Genomic DNA, 16,522 nt, shown 5'->3' with positions numbered 1-16,522 from the left:
GAAAATGTTAAGGAAACCCGAGATTGCTGCACTGATTGCGCAACAAGGTGCTTGCGCTGGATAGCACCGCGTTCTTTCCCCTTCAAAAAGATCGAGGCGCGCGATGAGGCGAAGTTGGCAGCTCGCGAAAGTTCGCTGCTCACCCAGCAGAAGGAGCCCTTGCCTAACAGTCGGTCCAAGCTTCTTGCTGGCAGCCAATCAGATCACGCGACCCCCGGAGCAGTGCGTGACCGCGAAAAAAGCAGTGGCCGGGGGCAGCTGTTCAAAGCACGGACCTGATGGGCACAACACAGCACGGGTCTTCACAGATTCAGCAAGCACTCAGATTCAAGTTCATTGAGGGACAGGTTGTGGAGATCCTTTCGCATGGTGAATCGAGTATTTAACCCTATGGATTGCATTTGCTAACGGGACAATGCTGACATATTCATTTGGACCTCAACACGATCACGTGGGGTCGCGGTTGCTGCCTGAGGTTCAATTCAGTGTTCTCATTGGTGACGCTGACAAGCTGACTAAAATCTCGAGTCTGCCTCGCGACAAAGGCACAAATCAGATCCCTTTGCAGGCGACAAACGCTGCGAGACTCGACTTACACAGAAAACCGGACGGAAAATAAAGTGACTGATTGGTCCTGGATATGTGTTAGTCACAAGCTTGGGGTCCGGTGCCTGGAGCGATGACAAACTGGCTCGAGTCGCACCTGCCTGAGCCAGCAGTATAAATCCCCCAGTCTCGTTCATGAGCTGTCCCCCACTGCTCCCGTCTCTCTCTGGGATTGAAAAAGCCGGCGTCAGTTGCCGGTTGCCGACCCGCCGGCAAAGACACCCGATTTGCCGGCATTCATTCTTACAGGATGCAACGACCAGTGTTATTCCAAACCTTGAAGCACACTCACATCCCAAGTCCCGCCGGTCGGGTCGACAAAACGAGGGCTGGCAATCTGAACGAAGCGTCAGGTCTACAATGAACGTGCTTCCAAGGTTAAAGCCACCAAGTTTAGCTAGTATCACGATCGCTTGCAGCATTTTCGGAAAGTCATCGAGAGACCATGGATAGTTTCATCAACCACAACCGAGGAGTTCCCATTTTCCCACGCCTCCACGGGTTCTATTTTCAACGGGCCCAGCCTCAAAGTCCACAAAGTAACGATTCAGAAAAGTAGGTAACTTAGGTTGTAAAGAGTAAACGGTAAGAAGAAGCTTTCTCAGGTCCAAACCACCAACACCAAAAAAGGGGTCAAAGAGAAGCATACAGCCACGCCTTTGCAAGGCACCCACGCACACATCGTGTGCGCGCCTCGCACCTATCCATGCTCCGGCCAAGTTTCTGCGCCGTGCCGGTTTCAACCTCCTGGGCACTTTACCGTCATCGTCCCCCCAACCACCAACACTGTATTCGTCTCCCTCACCCATCTCCACTCCACCGCGCAATCTCAGCCCTAGAACTGGATCAGATCCCCCCCCTGCTGGCCCTGCTGCTGCCCTCCCCTGGCCGCAAATGGGTTATTCGTCGACCCACCGCCAGCGCCGCCCATTCCCATGCCCATGCCCATACCCATCCCAGCCGGGCCGGTAGCGGCTGGCATCTGCGGGTGCTGCTGCTGTTGCTGCTGGGGATACGACACAGCGGGCATGCCGGTAAATTGCTGCTTTAGGAAGGGGTTGTTCCCCGTCGCGTCCGGGTTCATGCGACCCAGCCCGGCGCCGGCGCTGTTGACAAACACGCCTGGGGCGGTGTGTTGAGCGGGGATGCGCAGGTTGCCCGTGTTGCCGAAAGTGTCGAGGCCGTCGCCGCCGGCGAGGAGGGCGTTGAGCCGCGCCTCGTGTTCGGTGAGTTCTCTTTGTGGTTGCTGCTGCTGTTGCTGCTGTGGCTGCTGCTGCTGCTGCTGGAATTGCGGTTGGGGCTGCTGCATGGCGCTGAAGGGGGAGGACGATTGCTGTTGTTGCGGTTGGAAGGTGGCGAGCGTCTTCTGCTCGGGGAGGCTGCCGAGGGTGGTCGTCGACTGGGGTTTGTATCCGGTTGATGGCCGTTGGGCGAAGGGGTTGTTCGAGCCGGTTGGCGTGGGCTTGATGGATTGCGGGCTGCTGTTCCCGGCCCAAGGGTTGTTGCTGCCGGGTTGCAGGCCAGGATCTTGGGGTTGTGGCTGGAGGAACTGTTGCTGCTGCGGTTGGGGTTGCTGCTGCTGCTGTTGCTGCATGTAGGGGTTGTATCCGGTAGGTTGGGGCTGGAAGCTCTGCTGCGACATTTGCGGCTGCTGCTGTTGTTGCTGACCGAATGGGTCAAAAGCTGGCTGCTGCTGGACAAACCCGTTGCTGTATCCGTTCGGGTACCCGGTCTGCTGCGGCTGGAATCCCGTGTATGCATTGTTCACGTACCCCGTAGGCTGAGCCTGCATCTGGTTCTGGTCGATCGGGTTTGCGAAGAAATCGACCGCGCTCCCTTGCTGGTACCCCTGGTTAAAGCCGGTGAATTGCGGCTGGCTTGTCGATGCTGAGGCAGGTTCGGGGTCAAATAGAGCAGTTGCGTTAGTCTCCTCTAGCTCCCTCCGGCGCCTATCCTCCTCCTCTTTGCTGAGTTTGATGGCCTTTGCAAGGTCATCATCGTCGTCGTCGACATTTCGGCTCTCACGCTTTCTCCTGTCTTCCTCCTCCTGGTGTTTGCTAGCTTCAATCGCCAAGCGGTATTCCGCGTCCTCTTCCTCGTTGAACGGCCGGTTCCGCTGTCGCGGGGGCTCCGGGCGACTGCCTTGGTTGTACTGAGCGGCGTACTCTTCGACGCCATTGACACGGGCCTTCCAGGTCTTCCTGTCGCTTCGCTCCGCCCGTAGCCTTTCGTCGTCCAAGATCAGGGAGGTCAGCTCCTTGGCCGCAACACGAACTAGGTGAACAAGTTAGCTCGCCACTTCCAGCTCCTGGCAACGGGAACACCCACCGTTTTGGCCAACGTCCCTGCCGTCTTCATCGATGTACTGGAACTCCCGCAGCGTCTTGATGATGAATATGTTCTGCTTGGCCCAGGTGACGACAAGCTCTGCCCCTTCATGCAGACAGTAGTCGGTGACCTTGAGCGCCTTTAGGACGTGCCGCCAGTTCTTGCCCTTGTCATTGAGCCGCTTGTCGATCATATCCATGATTTCGTAGAACTCGGTCGACCTGGAGGCGGACAAAGCGAAGAGAGTCAGTATCCTCGACTCTGCGATGGGGCGCCACCCCGCACAACACCTTCTCGCGTCCCACTTACGAGTTAAACGTCATCTGAGCGATCTCGCTCATCTGCGTCCCTGTCGGGCCCCATGGATCATTGCTAGTCGCTGCATCCCGGCGCTGTCAGTACAATCCATCCTTTCCGACTGTGGGATCTAGCCGCGGCACGGCGCAGCCATTTTCTTGAAGTTAACCCACCTTCGCGCACTTTGATTTGGACGTTGGAGTAGCCCTTTGTGACATTTTTGACGCTCCGGATAACCTTCGACATCTTGGCGCCGTTAGGGGGGCGGATAGGAAAGTCGTGATGATTGCGATGTGCTGAGTTGGGTCTTTGAGGAGGGCGAACCTGTTATGTCGCAAGACCAAGATGGAGGTGTGTTGCGTGTCGGCGGCGGTCGGGGCGGCGTGCCGCTTCGAGCTTGGCGGCCGTCACTTTAGAAAGGCCGCGCGCCACTGGGGAGGGAGCTCAGGTTTCGCAGTTGGTGAGAGCGCAATGCGCCTTGTTGAAGGCCTCGGACAAAACAAGCCAGAGACGAAGGTAATTGAGGATGGCGATGCGCAGCGTGTACGGTGATGTCGTCGGCGGCTCCTTCTACGCAGATTTGGTTTGAATGCGATGCAAGCTGGAAGTGGTCAGGACATGCGAGGCGAGAGGGGGAAAGCTCGGCCGTTCCTCGAAATGGAATGGAACCGCCGCGCAACTCGCGTATTAAGTATTACGTGGATCGACACGGTCCGAATTACGGCTAGCAGATTTGGTTTCTAAGATATGTACGGAGTATAGATTATGCGACGGAAAAGGGGTGAAAGGCATTCGATGACGAGGGATGAATCGGGTTTTATTTTTTCGATCCGGAATCGACCAGACCCAGACTTGCCATCTGCTGGTGTTTTCGGGATCTGATCTGAAAGCTCAGTTCTGAACAATGGTTCAGAAACCGCGCCTCGAACAGCGCGCTGACGATGCTTCGTATCCGTACTGCGTAACTTGGGTTCCCGTCGGTATCGCCAAGCCTTCCAGAAAGTGGCCACCGCAGCCCTAAGCCATTTTCGGGAGGCAACCCCCAGGGCAACAGGGGGCGACTCTGTGGAACATTCAGTTGGCAGCTGGAGACAGAATTCGCGCCCAGCCTGGCTGAGCTGGCACTGAGGGAGCACGCGTAAATGGAAGTGCCATGACGTAGATGCTTCCACCCGGAATTTCCATTATTCGAGATTCGAGGTTGCACCATTCGTCTTCAATGTCCTATACACCCATAAGAAACCAACACCATAAAGTCCAGAGTTCAGGGCCAACAACGCCTTCTAAACCCTCCCTAAGCCATCCCCGTCTGGAATACACTCGTACAAACAATACTCAATCCGGCGCCAAACAACAAGAACCGTTGTTCGGTAGGTAAGGTACATAGCAGAGGGGAAAAGAAAAAGAAGCCCAAATGCCCTCCCGAAAAAACGCAACGCCCCAGGCCACCGAAGAACAACGCCGTGGTATCCCATCCCGCCTCCCGATAGTTCCAAGCCCGAACTCACGCGTCCACCTCGCCCTCAGCATCCCGCATCTCTACATCCGTATTCTCCTTCCCTGGGTCTTTACCCTTCCCCTTTCCCTTCCCCTTCCCTTTCTGCATCTGCCCACCGCTTTCTTCCAAGGTGGGTGATTGTACTTGCACCGAATCCATAACATCGACGCCCTCACCGTCCCCTTTCTTAGACACCGCCGCCACTACCGCCATCCTAGCGCGCTCGGCGAGCCAAGCCGGCGGAAGACCCGGGCCGCTAGCGGCGTTGCCGTAATCGCTCTTCTTGGTTCCCTTGGGCCACCGACCCGGTCCACGACCCGTGCCACCCGGCTTCCGCTTGCTGTTGCTGGTGCTGTTCCTAGGTCGCGAAGAGGTAGACCGGCGGGACGTGGTTGGGCGCTTGGGTTTCGGTCGCGGGGCGCCGGTGCTGCTGGTTCGCACGGCCGGCGGCCGGGGGATCATTGAGCGAGTGCGGTCGGATCGACGGCCGTTGATGGGCGGGACCACTTCGAACCGACTGGGAGGGACGCTTTTGTATTGGTCAATCCAATTCTCTGCCGTGATTTTGACTGGCTCTGGATCAGCCTCAGTCTGCATCTTTTGTTCCGCAGAATCCCGATTGGTAAGGATGTCGTCTGGCTTGGTGTCGCCATTAACAATGCTGCTCGTGCCGGTCTCGGTTGGCTCAAGGGATTCTGAGGCCTCAGCGGGCTCGCCGGACTCGGTTGACTCGAGGACTACGGGCTCGAGTGCAATCTTGGTGTCCTCGGCAGGAGTGTCCGGTTGATTCGGGGGGTCCGTTCCATTAACCAGCGGCTCCTCTGGCGGAACTGCCGGTTTCACCTCCTCTTCCTCTTCTCGTGGGGCGATGGCGTTCAGAGCCGGACCCAACTCAAAGTTTGTCGCATTGCTCCTGCCCATGACGTACGGCGTCCATGTCAACGCCTTTTCATTAAGCTGAACGTACTTCTTCGCCTCCCACTTCGCAACGTACTCCCGGCAATACTGCAAGTCTACACGGAAAGCGTAGAGCTGTGTCTGCGGGTCTCGGACTAGGCACCGCAGTCCTTCCAAAGCGGAGATGACATCGTCCGGCGTCAGCCCTGTGTCATCCGAGATCTGTTTGATACCGAGGCCTACTTTCCCAGACTTCTCCTCGGAAAACCGGTCCAAAAGGTAACGACACATTATCAACCGCCAGTAGTTCCTGTATGAAACCAAGCCCATGTCGGAGAGGGGTTTTTCCGGAGAGCCAGTTTTATTCTCGACCCTGGTCAAGAGGTAGGAGAAGTCGATTAGGAGGTTCCCGTACCCTTTTCGTTGGTGGATAGGGAGAGTAAGAATACAGGAAACGTTGTTCTGACTGCTGGCACGCTTCTCTTTTGAGAAGTATCCGACGAAGTGATAACCCATGTCGTCGTACTCGCAGAGAACGTAGAAGAGGAACGGCTCCACGTCGTAGTAAAGGGTTTTGGATCCGAGGAAAAGTTTCGCCAAGAGACAGAGATTCTGGCAGTACACCGGATTCTTGCGACCGTCCACCTCGAATACCGAGACTGAGCCATGCCTGTAGATCTCGTCCCCCGGAGGGTGTTTGGCTGGGCATTTAAGTTTATGGCGCCAAGCCACATAGTCCGAGTTCATGTACTTGAGGCAGAATTCGCAGATGTAAAGGACGCGATTCCTGCTGTACTCTTCTGGGTAGGGCGCCGCATACCAAGTGTCGATCTCCCAGCCGCCAAACTCGATGCACTCGATCTGACTCGCAGGGCCTGATGCTTTTCTTGACTTTTTGGTGGGGACTTCCGCCTCGGCCTGCTTCTTGAGTAGCCGCTGTCGCCATTCCTCCTCCGCCTTTTGTTTGGCTTCGTCAAAGCGCCGGCGGTCATCGTTTGTGGGCATCGTTTTGGAGGTGTCGGCTTCGGCTTCCGTGAGGATTCCGCCATAAGGCTTGCCTTTCAGCTCGTCTGTTTCCTTGTCATAAAACGAGTAGAAGGGTTGTGAGTAGGCGCTCGGTGTAAATGGTGTTGCAATCGCGGCCAGAGGCAGAGGTGCTGCACGGGTCGACTCGCTCCTCGAGGTTCGCCGCCGCGCCCGGCTTGAGCGCTTCTTCGGTCCCTTTGGTTGCTGAGACAAAATTTGGTGGAGCTCGGACGGATTTACTTGCAGCTTCATCACAATGCTATTGCGCGTCCTCTTGACAATAGTTGCAGCCTGGTTCGGAATCTTCAGTCGCAGAGACCTTGAGACTGGCCTGGACGACTCTTCCTGGCCTGTTGCTGTATCTTCGTTGCTTTGCTCATCACCGGTGTTCCTACGCCGCCTGCGTAGGGCTATGATGTTCTCGTCCGCTTCAATCGAGGACGTCTTGCGTTTCCTAAGCACGCGAGATCCATCCATGGGGTCCTCGTCGAGGACCAACTGGTTGAAGACAGAGTGGGAGTCGGGCTTGATGGCCCCTTTTTGAGAAGGAAGCAAATCCCGCGCGACCTTGGGGGCGGTAGCGCGTCGGGCAGTTGGTGTGCCACTTCCATCGGCCATGGCGTCGATATCGGCGTCCTCGTCCGCCTCTGCAGGGGTATCCGAATCCAGGTCATTTGCACATCTGGGGCATCGCCAAGTGTCGGGGCCTATTGATGTGAGAAACAAACAATTATAAAACCCTCGAGAAGAGAAACTTACCATCTTCGCTGTCCAGAGCTTCATGCTCTCGCGCGCATTGTTGGTGGCCTGCATTATGTTAGTTATTCCAAACAAAGAAGCGCGGGGTGGGGGGCAACTGACCGTTATCCCCACACTTGGTACAAGCGAGAAACACCTCGAACTCCTCGCCCGGGTCATGCTCCTCGTCCTGCTTGCAGAAGATGCAATGACCAGCCGCGTTCTCGAACTCGTCGTCTTCGGCATCATCGTTATCGGCGCCCTCCCATTCCGCTTCATCCTCCGACTCAGCGTCGCTAACGCTAGCCAGACTCGCCGAATCATCGCCGCTGTCATCCTCGTCCTCAGTCTCGCCGGGTCTGATCTTGACAGCGCCGACGCCCTCGTCTTCGTCGTCTTCGTCGTCATGGTGGCCGTTTGCCATGCTGACAGACCTCCGTCGTGAGCGGTGATTGCGGGTTACGAGTTCATCGTCCTCTTCTCCCTCGGCATCCTCGTCAAAGGCATCGCCGTCATCTTCTTCAGACTGGCCACTCCCGCTGTGGTCATCGTCGTGCTCCCCATGCCCGTCTTCGTCTTCGTCGTATTCTTCCTTGTTTTCCTCTTCCTCCATATCTTCATCTCCATCTCCATCCATGGACCCGGAGCCGACGTCGATGTGACTTTCAGAAGCGAGCGTGTAGTCGTCGCCCATCTCCACATCCCCGTCGGCACCCCCCTGCGCCAGCCCAGCTTCCCGCTCTGACTGCATGGCGCTTTGCTGCAACTCTTCCTCCATGAGCTGCGCGTCCGCCATCTTCGTATTGTTGCTTCCCAGTTCGGTTTCTGGGGTAGCGAGGCGCCGGCCACGACGTTTGGCGCGCCTCGTCAAGCGTCGCGGCAGCTGGCGCCGCTCATATCAGGTGGGCGTAAGCAGACGGGACGAAATGGCTCATGCCTAGCGCATAGCCTTCGAAAACAACTCGTGGTTTGGGACGTTCAGTAGGTCGGAAGGGAACTCTCGAGAGCGCTCGGTGGTGTGCGCAAAGGACGAAAGGAGTACGCGACGCGCCGATCACAGGGCTGAGAGGATGGGGATTATCGATTTGAATGAAGGTTTGGGCGAAGTGAAGGTGAAGACACGTAAATTTTCCAGTGATTTTGCGTTGGCTGCAATTGGAAACGCGAAACTACCGGAAATTAATTGTCTTGCGATGGTCGTTCGCCGTGTCGCAGCTGCCAGTCCGCTGACCGTGAATGTTCTCTTGGTTGCAGCTGAGATGGAGGGAGAGCTTAGTCATCATATTGATGCATGCATTCAACAACCGGTGCCCGTGCACTCCCTGAGCGTTGAACAGGGATGCGAGCCACATTTATGCCTGAGGCACCCGATTTCAACCAACCCGGCGATTCGCCAACCTAACTCGATGACATTCGCGACACTTGCGAACAGCAAGCTTCGGAGCTGTATTTCAATCAACTAGGGAACGTGGGCTTCGTGTATGCTCCCAATTCTCTCTTGTTATAGTATTTCGAAGCTAACATAATTAAATAGGCCGAAAATACCGCTACAATGATTCCCTTCGAGTCGCTTCTTCCCTACGGGATCATCATCGCCGTAAGCTCCCGCCGAGCTCCTGTGCCGAGTCAACTCCGGTCACTAACGGGCTTTAGATGTTTGGCGTGACGGGTGCCGGGATGAACAAGATCAAGAACATGCAGAGCGGTGGCAAGAGGCACAGATGGTCGGTTGACCAGTGGGATAAGGTAGGTCGAGATACTGTTCGAGGGAGCCGCTGAATGAATGAATTGCTAACTCTTTAACAGCAAAGTACGATTGAAGCTTCATATTTAAGGGAAATATTGCCATTCGGTGTGCTGACATTTGTTTGCAGTGATGGACCGCGACAGGAGGCTTACTGGATACTTGCGAGGGCAAACAGACAACCCCATAGCGCCGCGGGGGTTCGAATTAAACAACCCCTGGAGAGTAAGTAATCCGGACCAGCAGTATAGGCGACATGGAGGCTTACGTATAACAGGTCGAGAGGAGGATGTCATAAACCAACGAAGTCAAGACGCCTGCGGCAGACAAATGAGGGGTTACCCAGGAGACAGCCGAGCGCACCCATACATAGACACCACAGACAGCCGTCAGTTTCGTACCATTCATCCACATTCCCCCTGTACAGAAACCTATATTTGGATCTGAGCCCGGTTCTTATTCAGACCTTCGAGGAGCATGCATGCCTGGCAGATTTCCTGACTCGACATGTAGCCACAGCGGCTGCAGTTACCACGGACCTGCCGAGGGGCATTCTTCGAGGTTCCGTTACCGCTCCTTATTGGAAGCTCCTTCTGCTTCTTAGCGCCGGTCTTCTTGCTCTCAGACATAGCCATTGCGACGTCGACCTCGAGCCCTTCGTGCGCTTCATTCTCCCTTAGCTGCTTGTCCATAGCAGCCATCTCGTTCCCCGATGTACGTCCGTTTTGCGAGCCGCATCCACCAATGTCATCCTCCCCAGACACCATAGGCGATGTCTTTTGTCCCTTGCAAGCGCAGGACGACGGCGACTCTCCGGGAACCAGCCTCGCCATGTCCTCGCCACTTCGGACAATGTCGAGAATGGCTGTCGGACGCACCCTCTCCAACTGCTTGATGAGACTCCTGGCGCTGCCACGAAATGCCTCGGGGCTGTATATGCACTCGGTGCTGAAGTAGTCGAGCTTCTTATGATGAGCATACAGCACGATTTCCTTCTCGTACGAGTACTTAAGGGGCTTGCTTCTCTTCACCTCGGACCGGTTGTCTCCAGTCACGATACTAGTGCTTCGTGAGAGGCGCGCCAGGTCGCCTCGGAGGAGGTTCATGAGGACCGTCTCGGCGACGTCATCAGCGTTGTGGCCCGTCACGACGTGCTTGATGCTGAGCATCTTTGCGCCGCGATCGAGTGCCTGCCGACGAAAGACGCCGCAGTATGTGCAGTTTCCCTTCTTGCCGATCGTCTCGACGACCTGGTCCATCGTCCAACCGTACAGCTCATCATACCCGACCACTGTGAGAGGCATATCGTACTGAACTGCATTCCGCTTGACCGTCTCCAGCGAGTCATCACGGTAGCCTTTGATCCCTTCGTCTATGCTCAAGAGAACCAGATCCAAGCCATAGTCATGACGCTCATTCAACGTCTTAAGAACCGAGGCCAAAACTGTCGAATCCTTGCCGCCAGACGCTCCTATTGCCACTTTCTCTCCTCGGTGAAACAGCTGTGATGATGTGATGGTGTGGTGAACTTCATCCTCGAAGATAGTGATGAAACATGTCTTGCAGAGCTTGGCGTGGTTCTTGGGCCGTTTGATCAGCGCTCGCTCAGTTTTGCAGTTGACGCAAAGCGCGGGCGCCATAGTTAATGAGGGCGCGGCGGCGGTAGTTAAAGTGTTGAGTGGTGGTGATAATTATATCCGGTTATTCAGAGGCTTTCTCGGCGAATCGCATCGAAAGATGGTTCCCGAATGCCATCTTTGACTCAAGGCCCAGATCCGGGCAAGGTGCCTGGCTCGCATAGGTGCTAATAATACTGTGTAAACCCCAGCCCACTCAGCTCACTCTCTTTCCGAGGATTCCCCGCCATGCCCTGTTGGTCCGAGCTTTCCGAAAATCCACAACCTCTTTTTCTTGTGTGCAGCACCACCAAAAATTTCCCTTGCCAGAATTCTTCTCGACAACCCCGTTCCGAGCATCGCCCAACGACAAAATGGTAAGCACCCGATGACGATAACACCATCCGCAAGGCATCTCACGATGCATACTTGCAACATGCTCTCAACGATCTTTCGGGATCCGCGAGATGTATGAATTTCCGCCTGCTGGTTGCAAAACCGCAGGTGATGAATGGCTTGAGCTGGCTCGTGATGCGCGGAAACGCCATCCAGCCTCTCTTTAGAGTTCAGAAGATTACAGTCAATGGAAAACATTTACTGATATCTTCTCCTCAATGATAGCCTCCTGGAAGATCTGGTAAGAAGGCCGCCCCGGCCCCTTTCCCTCAGGGGAAGGCTGGCTCCAAGAAGGCCCCCAAGGTGAGTTGCTTCCCAATCCAAGACCCCCAGCCCCGATCGCGTGTGCTGACATCCCTTTAGAACCCGCTCATCGAGAAGCGGCCCCGCAACTTCGGTATCGGCCAGGCCATCCAGCCCAAGCGCAACCTCTCGCGCATGGTTAAGTGGCCCGAGTATGTCCGCCTCCAGCGCCAGAAGAAGATCCTCAACATGCGCCTGAAGGTGCCGCCTGCGATCGCCCAATTCCAGCAGGTCCTCGACAAGAACACCGCCGCCCAGGCTTTCAAGCTCCTCAACAAGTACCGCCCTGAGACCAAGACGGACAAGAAGGAGCGTCTCCTCAAGGAGGCCACCGCCATCAAGGAGGGCAAGAAGAAGGAGGACGTCAGCAAGAAGCCCTACGTCGTCAAGTACGGTCTCAACCACGTTGTCGGCCTGATCGAGAACAAGAAGGCCTCGCTCGTCCTCATTCCCAACGATGTCGACCCCATCGAGCTCGTCATCTTCCTGCCCGCTCTCTGCCGCAAGATGGGCATCCCCTATGCCATCATCAAGGGCAAGGCCAGACTCGGCACCGTCGTTCACAAGAAGGTAAGCTTGTCGCTGTTCTTTTCCATGAGTGCCTGTGCTAACGCAATCTCCAGACCGCCGCTGTCCTCGCCATCACCGAGGTTCGCTCCGAGGACAAGAACGAGCTGTCCAAGCTCGTGTCCGCCATCAAGGAGGGTTACGTCGAGAAGCACGATGAGGCTCGCAAGAAGTGGGGTGGTGGCATCATGGGCTACAAGGCCCAGAAGCGCATCGAGAAGCGCCAGAAGGCCATCGAGACCGCCATCAAGGTTTAATGAAGCATTTCAATGGTCGGATGGGCGGTGCTGCACTTACGAATGGCGTACGGGAATACCAAAACCAGATCAGGGTGAAATAAACTGCTTGCCTCGGCCACATATAACGGGCGTTGATACCAGGTTTTGTTTTCATATCGGGGCGGGTCGGGACAGCTGAATGAATGCGATGAATTGCACAACTTCAGGATCCCACGCGCTGTGACCGACTGCCTTCACAATCCAAGTGCCTCATTTTCCATCCCCGAATGTCACATGGCGCTACCCCAGGTTTCGAGTTTCGTTCCCCGAACTCAACCAGCATAATCCGGGGAAGCGCGGGAGACTGCCGCCACCAGGCAAGACAGTTGGGAGGTTACATTCAAAGCACAACCCAAGCTTAATCTCCACGACGTCCGGACATTGTGCGACACAAGTGAAGGATCGCCAACACGGGTCTGTGGCAGTTGATCCGGGGAGACGGGGATACGTCTGATGAGGGAAGCCACCTTCACCCGCTCCAAAATCAACCCGAAGTTCATGCCGTTACAATGTTATCTCTTAACTGCATCGGGCCACCCAACGGCGCATCATTCCGCTGATTGTTTCGAAATCCATTGTTCCTAAAACCCAGCAACTCCTCTAGCAATTGCCATGGAAATTCCGATCAACCAATATGTAAGCAACCCGGAAACCAGAGATGGGGAACAAACATTATCTGATCCGTGTCCAGCCACTATAATTATCCCGGGAGCCCCTCATGCTTTCGCATATCAGATCTCGGTCGGAGGTGAGCGGATGGGGAAAGAGGCGTTTCATGCGGCCCTACGGACTTGAGACGAGGGGTATGCCCTGCCGTTTGGACTGAACACCGGCCTGTCACACATTCCCCCGAGAGACCCGAGTCCTAAACCCTCGGAGAAGGGACGGACGTGTCTGGTCAAGGTTGTACATACGCGGGCATTGGAAATGCTTATGAGGACCGCGAGTCCGCTCTCCTCATCTTGCAGATCTCGGTCTCTCTTTTGGATCTCAACTCGAAGGCTTTCCCCCCTTGTCGCTGCCATAACCACACCACCACTGCTAGTCGCGACACCAACCCCCACGCCGCTTCCACCCCTATCGCGACTCGCTTTTCAGCAAACCCCCAGCAGTCTCCGCTTTCCCCAGCTCTTGAGGCACTTGACTGCTAGCCTCCCCCCATCTTTTAAGCTCTTCAATCTTTCTTGGCACCTTGGGGCGTGGGTGGTCACTCGATCCGGCCCATCCCGCGGCGCACGTTTACACTTCTGAGACGAGAGTGGCCTGGTATATAAGCCGTTTCGGGGCGGATTGCATCTCCACGGGCATACGCGCCCAGCAACTCATCTCCGTGCTCGGGTCATACCAACGAGACCCGAAATCACTCGTCAGGTTTTAAAGCTCCGGCCTGTTTCGGGGTTCCTCTTTCCCTCATATTCTTACCTAGTTACTTTCCTGGTTCCGTTCGACTTGCTTGTTACTGGTGGTTAGACATAACCAAGCGACATGGCGCAAGGTAGGTTTTACTTACAGCCACTCTACGGCCACCCCAAAAGAGACACCTTGCTGACGACAACCCACCGAAGCAGAAGACAGTTTCCTCTACGCCTTGAGCTCCAACAACGCCTGGGCCGGCTACAAAGCGCACCAGAACCCCAACTTCTTCCCCAAGCTCGCAAGCGGGCAAGCACCTCAAATCCGTAAGTCCCATCCATCCTTCCTCCTCCCTCTCCCACTCCAACCCCCCTTCCTAGACCCCAACCCCGAAACAGCCACTAACCGCCAACGGCCCCCTACCAGTCTGGCTCGGCTGCTCGGACTCGCGCTGCCCCGAGACCACCATCCTCGGCCTGCAACCGGGGGACGTGTTCGTGCACCGGTGCATCGCCAACATCGTGTCGGCGACCGACATCAACACGTCGGCGGCGATCGAGTTCGCCGTCGCCCACCTGCGCGTCGCCCACGTCGTGCTGTGCGGCCACTCGGCCTGCGGCGGCGCCCTCGCCACCGTCGGCCGCGCCCGCCTCGGCGGCGTCCTCGATACGTGGCTGACGCCGCTGAGGGCCATTCATGCGGCGCATGAGGAGGAGTTGGCGGGGATCAAGGATGAGGGGGCGAGGGCGGTCAGGATTGCGGAGTTGAATGTCGAGGCGGGGGTTGCGGTGTTGATGGCGAATGGGGTGGTGCAGGATGCGGTGAGGGAGAGGGGGCTGGAGGTGCATGGGTGTTTCTTTGATCTTGCGAGTGGGAGGATTAGGGATTTGGGGTTTGGCACGAAGAGGGGGGTGAGGGTGGCGGGCGGTAACGGGGAGGAGGTTAGGGGGAGGCATGCGCAGCTGGTGTTTAGGGGCGGGAACGCTTCGATGGCGGTGCGGTGAGTTGTCGTTTGTCTTCCATGCCAGGGGGGGGGGGGGGGGTATGATTGAGTTTTGTGCCTTGTCTGGCTGTTGTTGGGAACGGTTATGACTGGAAGGAACTTGCTGGAGGATTGCTAGCATGTCAGTGTCCTGTGTCGATGTGATGATGGTTGATCTGAATATCATCAACATTATTTTGTTAAGAATTGAAATCTTCTTGCTCTGATAGTCTCGTCACGCTTTCATCACCCCCTAACAGTACAGTATCCAAGCATTATGAGACGCAATCAGCCTCGCCATACTCCCCGGAGAGGAGTGAAGAGCCCCGGAGCCAGTTACCCACCGGCTCCGTCCCCCTTGACACCACGTCTTGAGAATACCTCAATGAACGATATCCCCCCCGATATTACCAAAGCAACCCGCCATAATCAGGCGGAATGTAGCGGAAGCACACCCGTACACTCTGTTAGATCATTGATATGTTCAACCCCGAGCACACTCAGACGGACATAGGCGGCGGCATAGTCCTACAGTTCATCGTCAGCATCTTCGGCCGCCATAATGCGAGTCAGGGGTAAACAAATAAGTCCGGCGAAGAACCACTTACATCATTCCACACAGTCTGCCCACCCACCGAATCCGCAAACACCTTCCAAGACTCCTGCGTCGCCGGGTACCGCGACAGCGCCTGGTCACTCGGCAGCCGAAACACCCCCAGCGGCGGGTCCTCACTCGCCGTCTCATTATAAAACACGGCATCCCACACCCCGGGCGTACTATCCTGCGGCAGGCCCGACAGCACCTCATCCACAAACCGCTGCCGACTCGCGGTATGCGCACCCACCAACGCGACCAGCTCCCGCACCCCAATCGTCTTATCCGCAAACAGCGCCACCAACGCCTCCGCATCGCGGCTCTCCGGCGGCGGCAGCCGGCCCTCGGGCGCGGCTACGGCACTATCATTCCGCCCCACGAAGGCGCGCACGCGCGGGCCCAGCGGACACGCCGCGCTCGCCACCGTCGCGCCCATCTGCACCAGGTCGGCCATGCCGACGCCGTAGGCATCGTGCCAGCTGTCGTACCACGCGCGCATCTGCGGCGCGATCCCGTCGACGAAGCCGCGGTTCTCGGTTCGTTCTAGTTCGGCGGGGGCGAGGATGATGGAGCCGTCCGCGCCGCCGCCGCCGCCGCTGCCGCCGGACTGGGACCAGGTGCCGGCGTCGTGGAAGCCGAGGCGCACGGCCTGGCGCGCGAGGGAGTTGCAGTGGCTGGTGGACGGGTTGAGGAAGGCGGCGGCCATGGTGTCGGCCACGTGCTTCCAGACGCAGCAGGTGGAGGCGCGGCAGGCGGCGCTGTCGAGCGGGCCGGGCGGGGTGTAGACGGTGGTGAGGTCTTGCGGAGAGGTGGCGGCGCGGTTGTGGAGGAGGATGTTCTTGATGGTGAGGCCGGCTGGGGAGAGGGCGGTGTCCGGGAGGGTTTGGAGGTCGGCGAGGAGGGTGACTGTTTGGCGTTTTGGGAGCGTGGGGAGGTTGGTGAGGGCTTGGGCTAGGCCTGGGTAGGCTGAGGTGGGTTCTAAGGAGCTGAGGGCGAGGGTGAGGAGACAGAGGGTGTTGAGTTTCATGGTGGTGATGGGAGTTACGTGTAGCTGATGTTTTCTAGTGCTTTGTGGGCTGAACTATGCGGCATCCAGAGGATCAAGCTTCGACCAGACCTGATGCCGGGCATAGGTTTATGTATTACGAACCATTCTTCGAGAAGGCAACGCGGCTCCTTGCCCGAGTGCAAGATTTCAGGGGCCACAACAGCAAGCTGATTCAGACATCGGAATGGTGCGCGTCTAATCATCGTCACTCGCATAAGCTCACCGACCTAGCTCGTCCATTTCCCCGGAG

The 16,522-nt window shown here is 56.8% G+C and overlaps 7 protein-coding genes across 7 annotated transcripts; 3 read left to right on the top strand and 4 right to left on the bottom strand.

The window, feature by feature from the left end:
• Nucleotides 1-1,250: 1,250 nt before the first annotated feature.
• B0H64DRAFT_230688 (uncharacterized protein) lies at nucleotides 1,251-3,629 on the bottom strand. Its single transcript, XM_062799722.1, has 4 exons — nucleotides 3,405-3,629; nucleotides 3,244-3,313; nucleotides 2,935-3,155; nucleotides 1,251-2,880 (listed from the first exon to the last, which is right to left on the bottom strand). The coding sequence occupies exons 1-4, from the start codon at nucleotides 3,475-3,477 to the stop codon at nucleotides 1,442-1,444; spliced, it is 1,803 nt and encodes a 600-aa protein (XP_062656064.1). The 5' UTR covers nucleotides 3,478-3,629; the 3' UTR covers nucleotides 1,251-1,441.
• A 734-nt stretch (nucleotides 3,630-4,363) lies between these two features.
• Nucleotides 4,364-8,629, bottom strand: B0H64DRAFT_347475 (uncharacterized protein). The gene is made up of 3 exons (XM_062801365.1): nucleotides 7,514-8,629; nucleotides 7,412-7,459; nucleotides 4,364-7,359 (listed from the first exon to the last, which is right to left on the bottom strand). The coding sequence occupies exons 1-3, from the start codon at nucleotides 8,184-8,186 to the stop codon at nucleotides 4,736-4,738; spliced, it is 3,345 nt and encodes a 1,114-aa protein (XP_062656063.1). The 5' UTR covers nucleotides 8,187-8,629; the 3' UTR covers nucleotides 4,364-4,735.
• Nucleotides 8,630-8,746: 117 nt separating this feature from the next.
• On the top strand, nucleotides 8,747-9,466 carry B0H64DRAFT_230662 (uncharacterized protein). Its single transcript, XM_062799721.1, has 3 exons — nucleotides 8,747-8,987; nucleotides 9,044-9,136; nucleotides 9,197-9,466. The coding sequence occupies exons 1-3, from the start codon at nucleotides 8,943-8,945 to the stop codon at nucleotides 9,365-9,367; spliced, it is 309 nt and encodes a 102-aa protein (XP_062656062.1). The 5' UTR covers nucleotides 8,747-8,942; the 3' UTR covers nucleotides 9,368-9,466.
• Nucleotides 9,114-10,924, bottom strand: B0H64DRAFT_407021 (uncharacterized protein). The gene is made up of 2 exons (XM_062804543.1): nucleotides 9,412-10,924; nucleotides 9,114-9,359 (listed from the first exon to the last, which is right to left on the bottom strand). The coding sequence occupies exon 1, from the start codon at nucleotides 10,772-10,774 to the stop codon at nucleotides 9,566-9,568; it is 1,209 nt and encodes a 402-aa protein (XP_062656061.1). The 5' UTR covers nucleotides 10,775-10,924; the 3' UTR covers nucleotides 9,114-9,359; nucleotides 9,412-9,565.
• Nucleotides 10,925-11,171: 247 nt separating this feature from the next.
• B0H64DRAFT_445470 (60S ribosomal protein L8) lies at nucleotides 11,172-12,273 on the top strand (the record flags this gene model as incomplete). Its single annotated transcript, XM_062806851.1, has 4 exons — nucleotides 11,172-11,219; nucleotides 11,372-11,449; nucleotides 11,510-12,019; nucleotides 12,073-12,273. 4 exons carry the CDS (start codon nucleotides 11,172-11,174, stop codon nucleotides 12,271-12,273), a joined length of 837 nt encoding a protein of 278 aa, XP_062656060.1.
• A 1,389-nt stretch (nucleotides 12,274-13,662) lies between these two features.
• B0H64DRAFT_467740 (carbonic anhydrase) lies at nucleotides 13,663-14,651 on the top strand (the record flags this gene model as incomplete). The annotated part of the gene is made up of 3 exons (XM_062807725.1): nucleotides 13,663-13,789; nucleotides 13,863-13,973; nucleotides 14,074-14,651. Exons 1-3 carry the CDS (start codon nucleotides 13,780-13,782, stop codon nucleotides 14,649-14,651), a joined length of 699 nt encoding a protein of 232 aa, XP_062656059.1. The 5' UTR covers nucleotides 13,663-13,779.
• A 407-nt stretch (nucleotides 14,652-15,058) lies between these two features.
• On the bottom strand, nucleotides 15,059-16,251 carry B0H64DRAFT_328311 (heme peroxidase; the record flags this gene model as incomplete). Its single annotated transcript, XM_062800824.1, has 2 exons — nucleotides 15,059-15,157; nucleotides 15,238-16,251. The coding sequence occupies 2 exons, from the start codon at nucleotides 16,249-16,251 to the stop codon at nucleotides 15,059-15,061; spliced, it is 1,113 nt and encodes a 370-aa protein (XP_062656058.1).
• Nucleotides 16,252-16,522: the final 271 nt, after the last annotated feature.

Source organism: Chaetomium fimeti (genome assembly GCF_033439085.1).
Source record: "Chaetomium fimeti strain CBS 168.71 chromosome Unknown B0H64scaffold_7, whole genome shotgun sequence".
NCBI classification, from domain to species: domain Eukaryota; kingdom Fungi; phylum Ascomycota; class Sordariomycetes; order Sordariales; family Chaetomiaceae; genus Chaetomium; species Chaetomium fimeti.
The sequence above is the reverse complement of the archived record's forward strand: the minus strand, read 5'-3'. Positions and strand labels throughout refer to the sequence as shown.

Excerpts from the sequence above, each read along its gene's own strand:
- B0H64DRAFT_230662 (XM_062799721.1), top strand. The coding sequence starts at position 8,943 with ATGATTCCCTTCGAGTCGCTTCTTCCCTACGGGATCATCATCGCC. Across the intron at positions 8,988-9,043 it reads CCTACGGGATCATCATCGCC|ATGTTTGGCGTGACGGGTGC; the intron begins GTAAGCTCCCGC and ends AACGGGCTTTAG. Across the intron at positions 9,137-9,196 it reads CGGTTGACCAGTGGGATAAG|CAAAGTACGATTGAAGCTTC; the intron begins GTAGGTCGAGAT and ends ACTCTTTAACAG.
- B0H64DRAFT_407021 (XM_062804543.1), bottom strand. The coding sequence starts at position 10,774 with ATGGCGCCCGCGCTTTGCGTCAACTGCAAAACTGAGCGAGCGCTGATC.
- B0H64DRAFT_230688 (XM_062799722.1), bottom strand. The coding sequence starts at position 3,477 with ATGTCGAAGGTTATCCGGAGCGTCAAAAATGTCACAAAGGGCTACTCC. Across the intron at positions 3,314-3,404 it reads CCAAATCAAAGTGCGCGAAG|CGACTAGCAATGATCCATGG; the intron begins GTGGGTTAACTT and ends GCCGGGATGCAG. Across the intron at positions 3,156-3,243 it reads GCTCAGATGACGTTTAACTC|GTCGACCGAGTTCTACGAAA; the intron begins GTAAGTGGGACG and ends GTCCGCCTCCAG.
- B0H64DRAFT_347475 (XM_062801365.1), bottom strand. The coding sequence starts at position 8,186 with ATGGCGGACGCGCAGCTCATGGAGGAAGAGTTGCAGCAAAGCGCCATG. Across the intron at positions 7,460-7,513 it reads TACCAAGTGTGGGGATAACG|GCCACCAACAATGCGCGCGA; the intron begins GTCAGTTGCCCC and ends AACATAATGCAG. Across the intron at positions 7,360-7,411 it reads AGCTCTGGACAGCGAAGATG|GCCCCGACACTTGGCGATGC; the intron begins GTAAGTTTCTCT and ends TCACATCAATAG.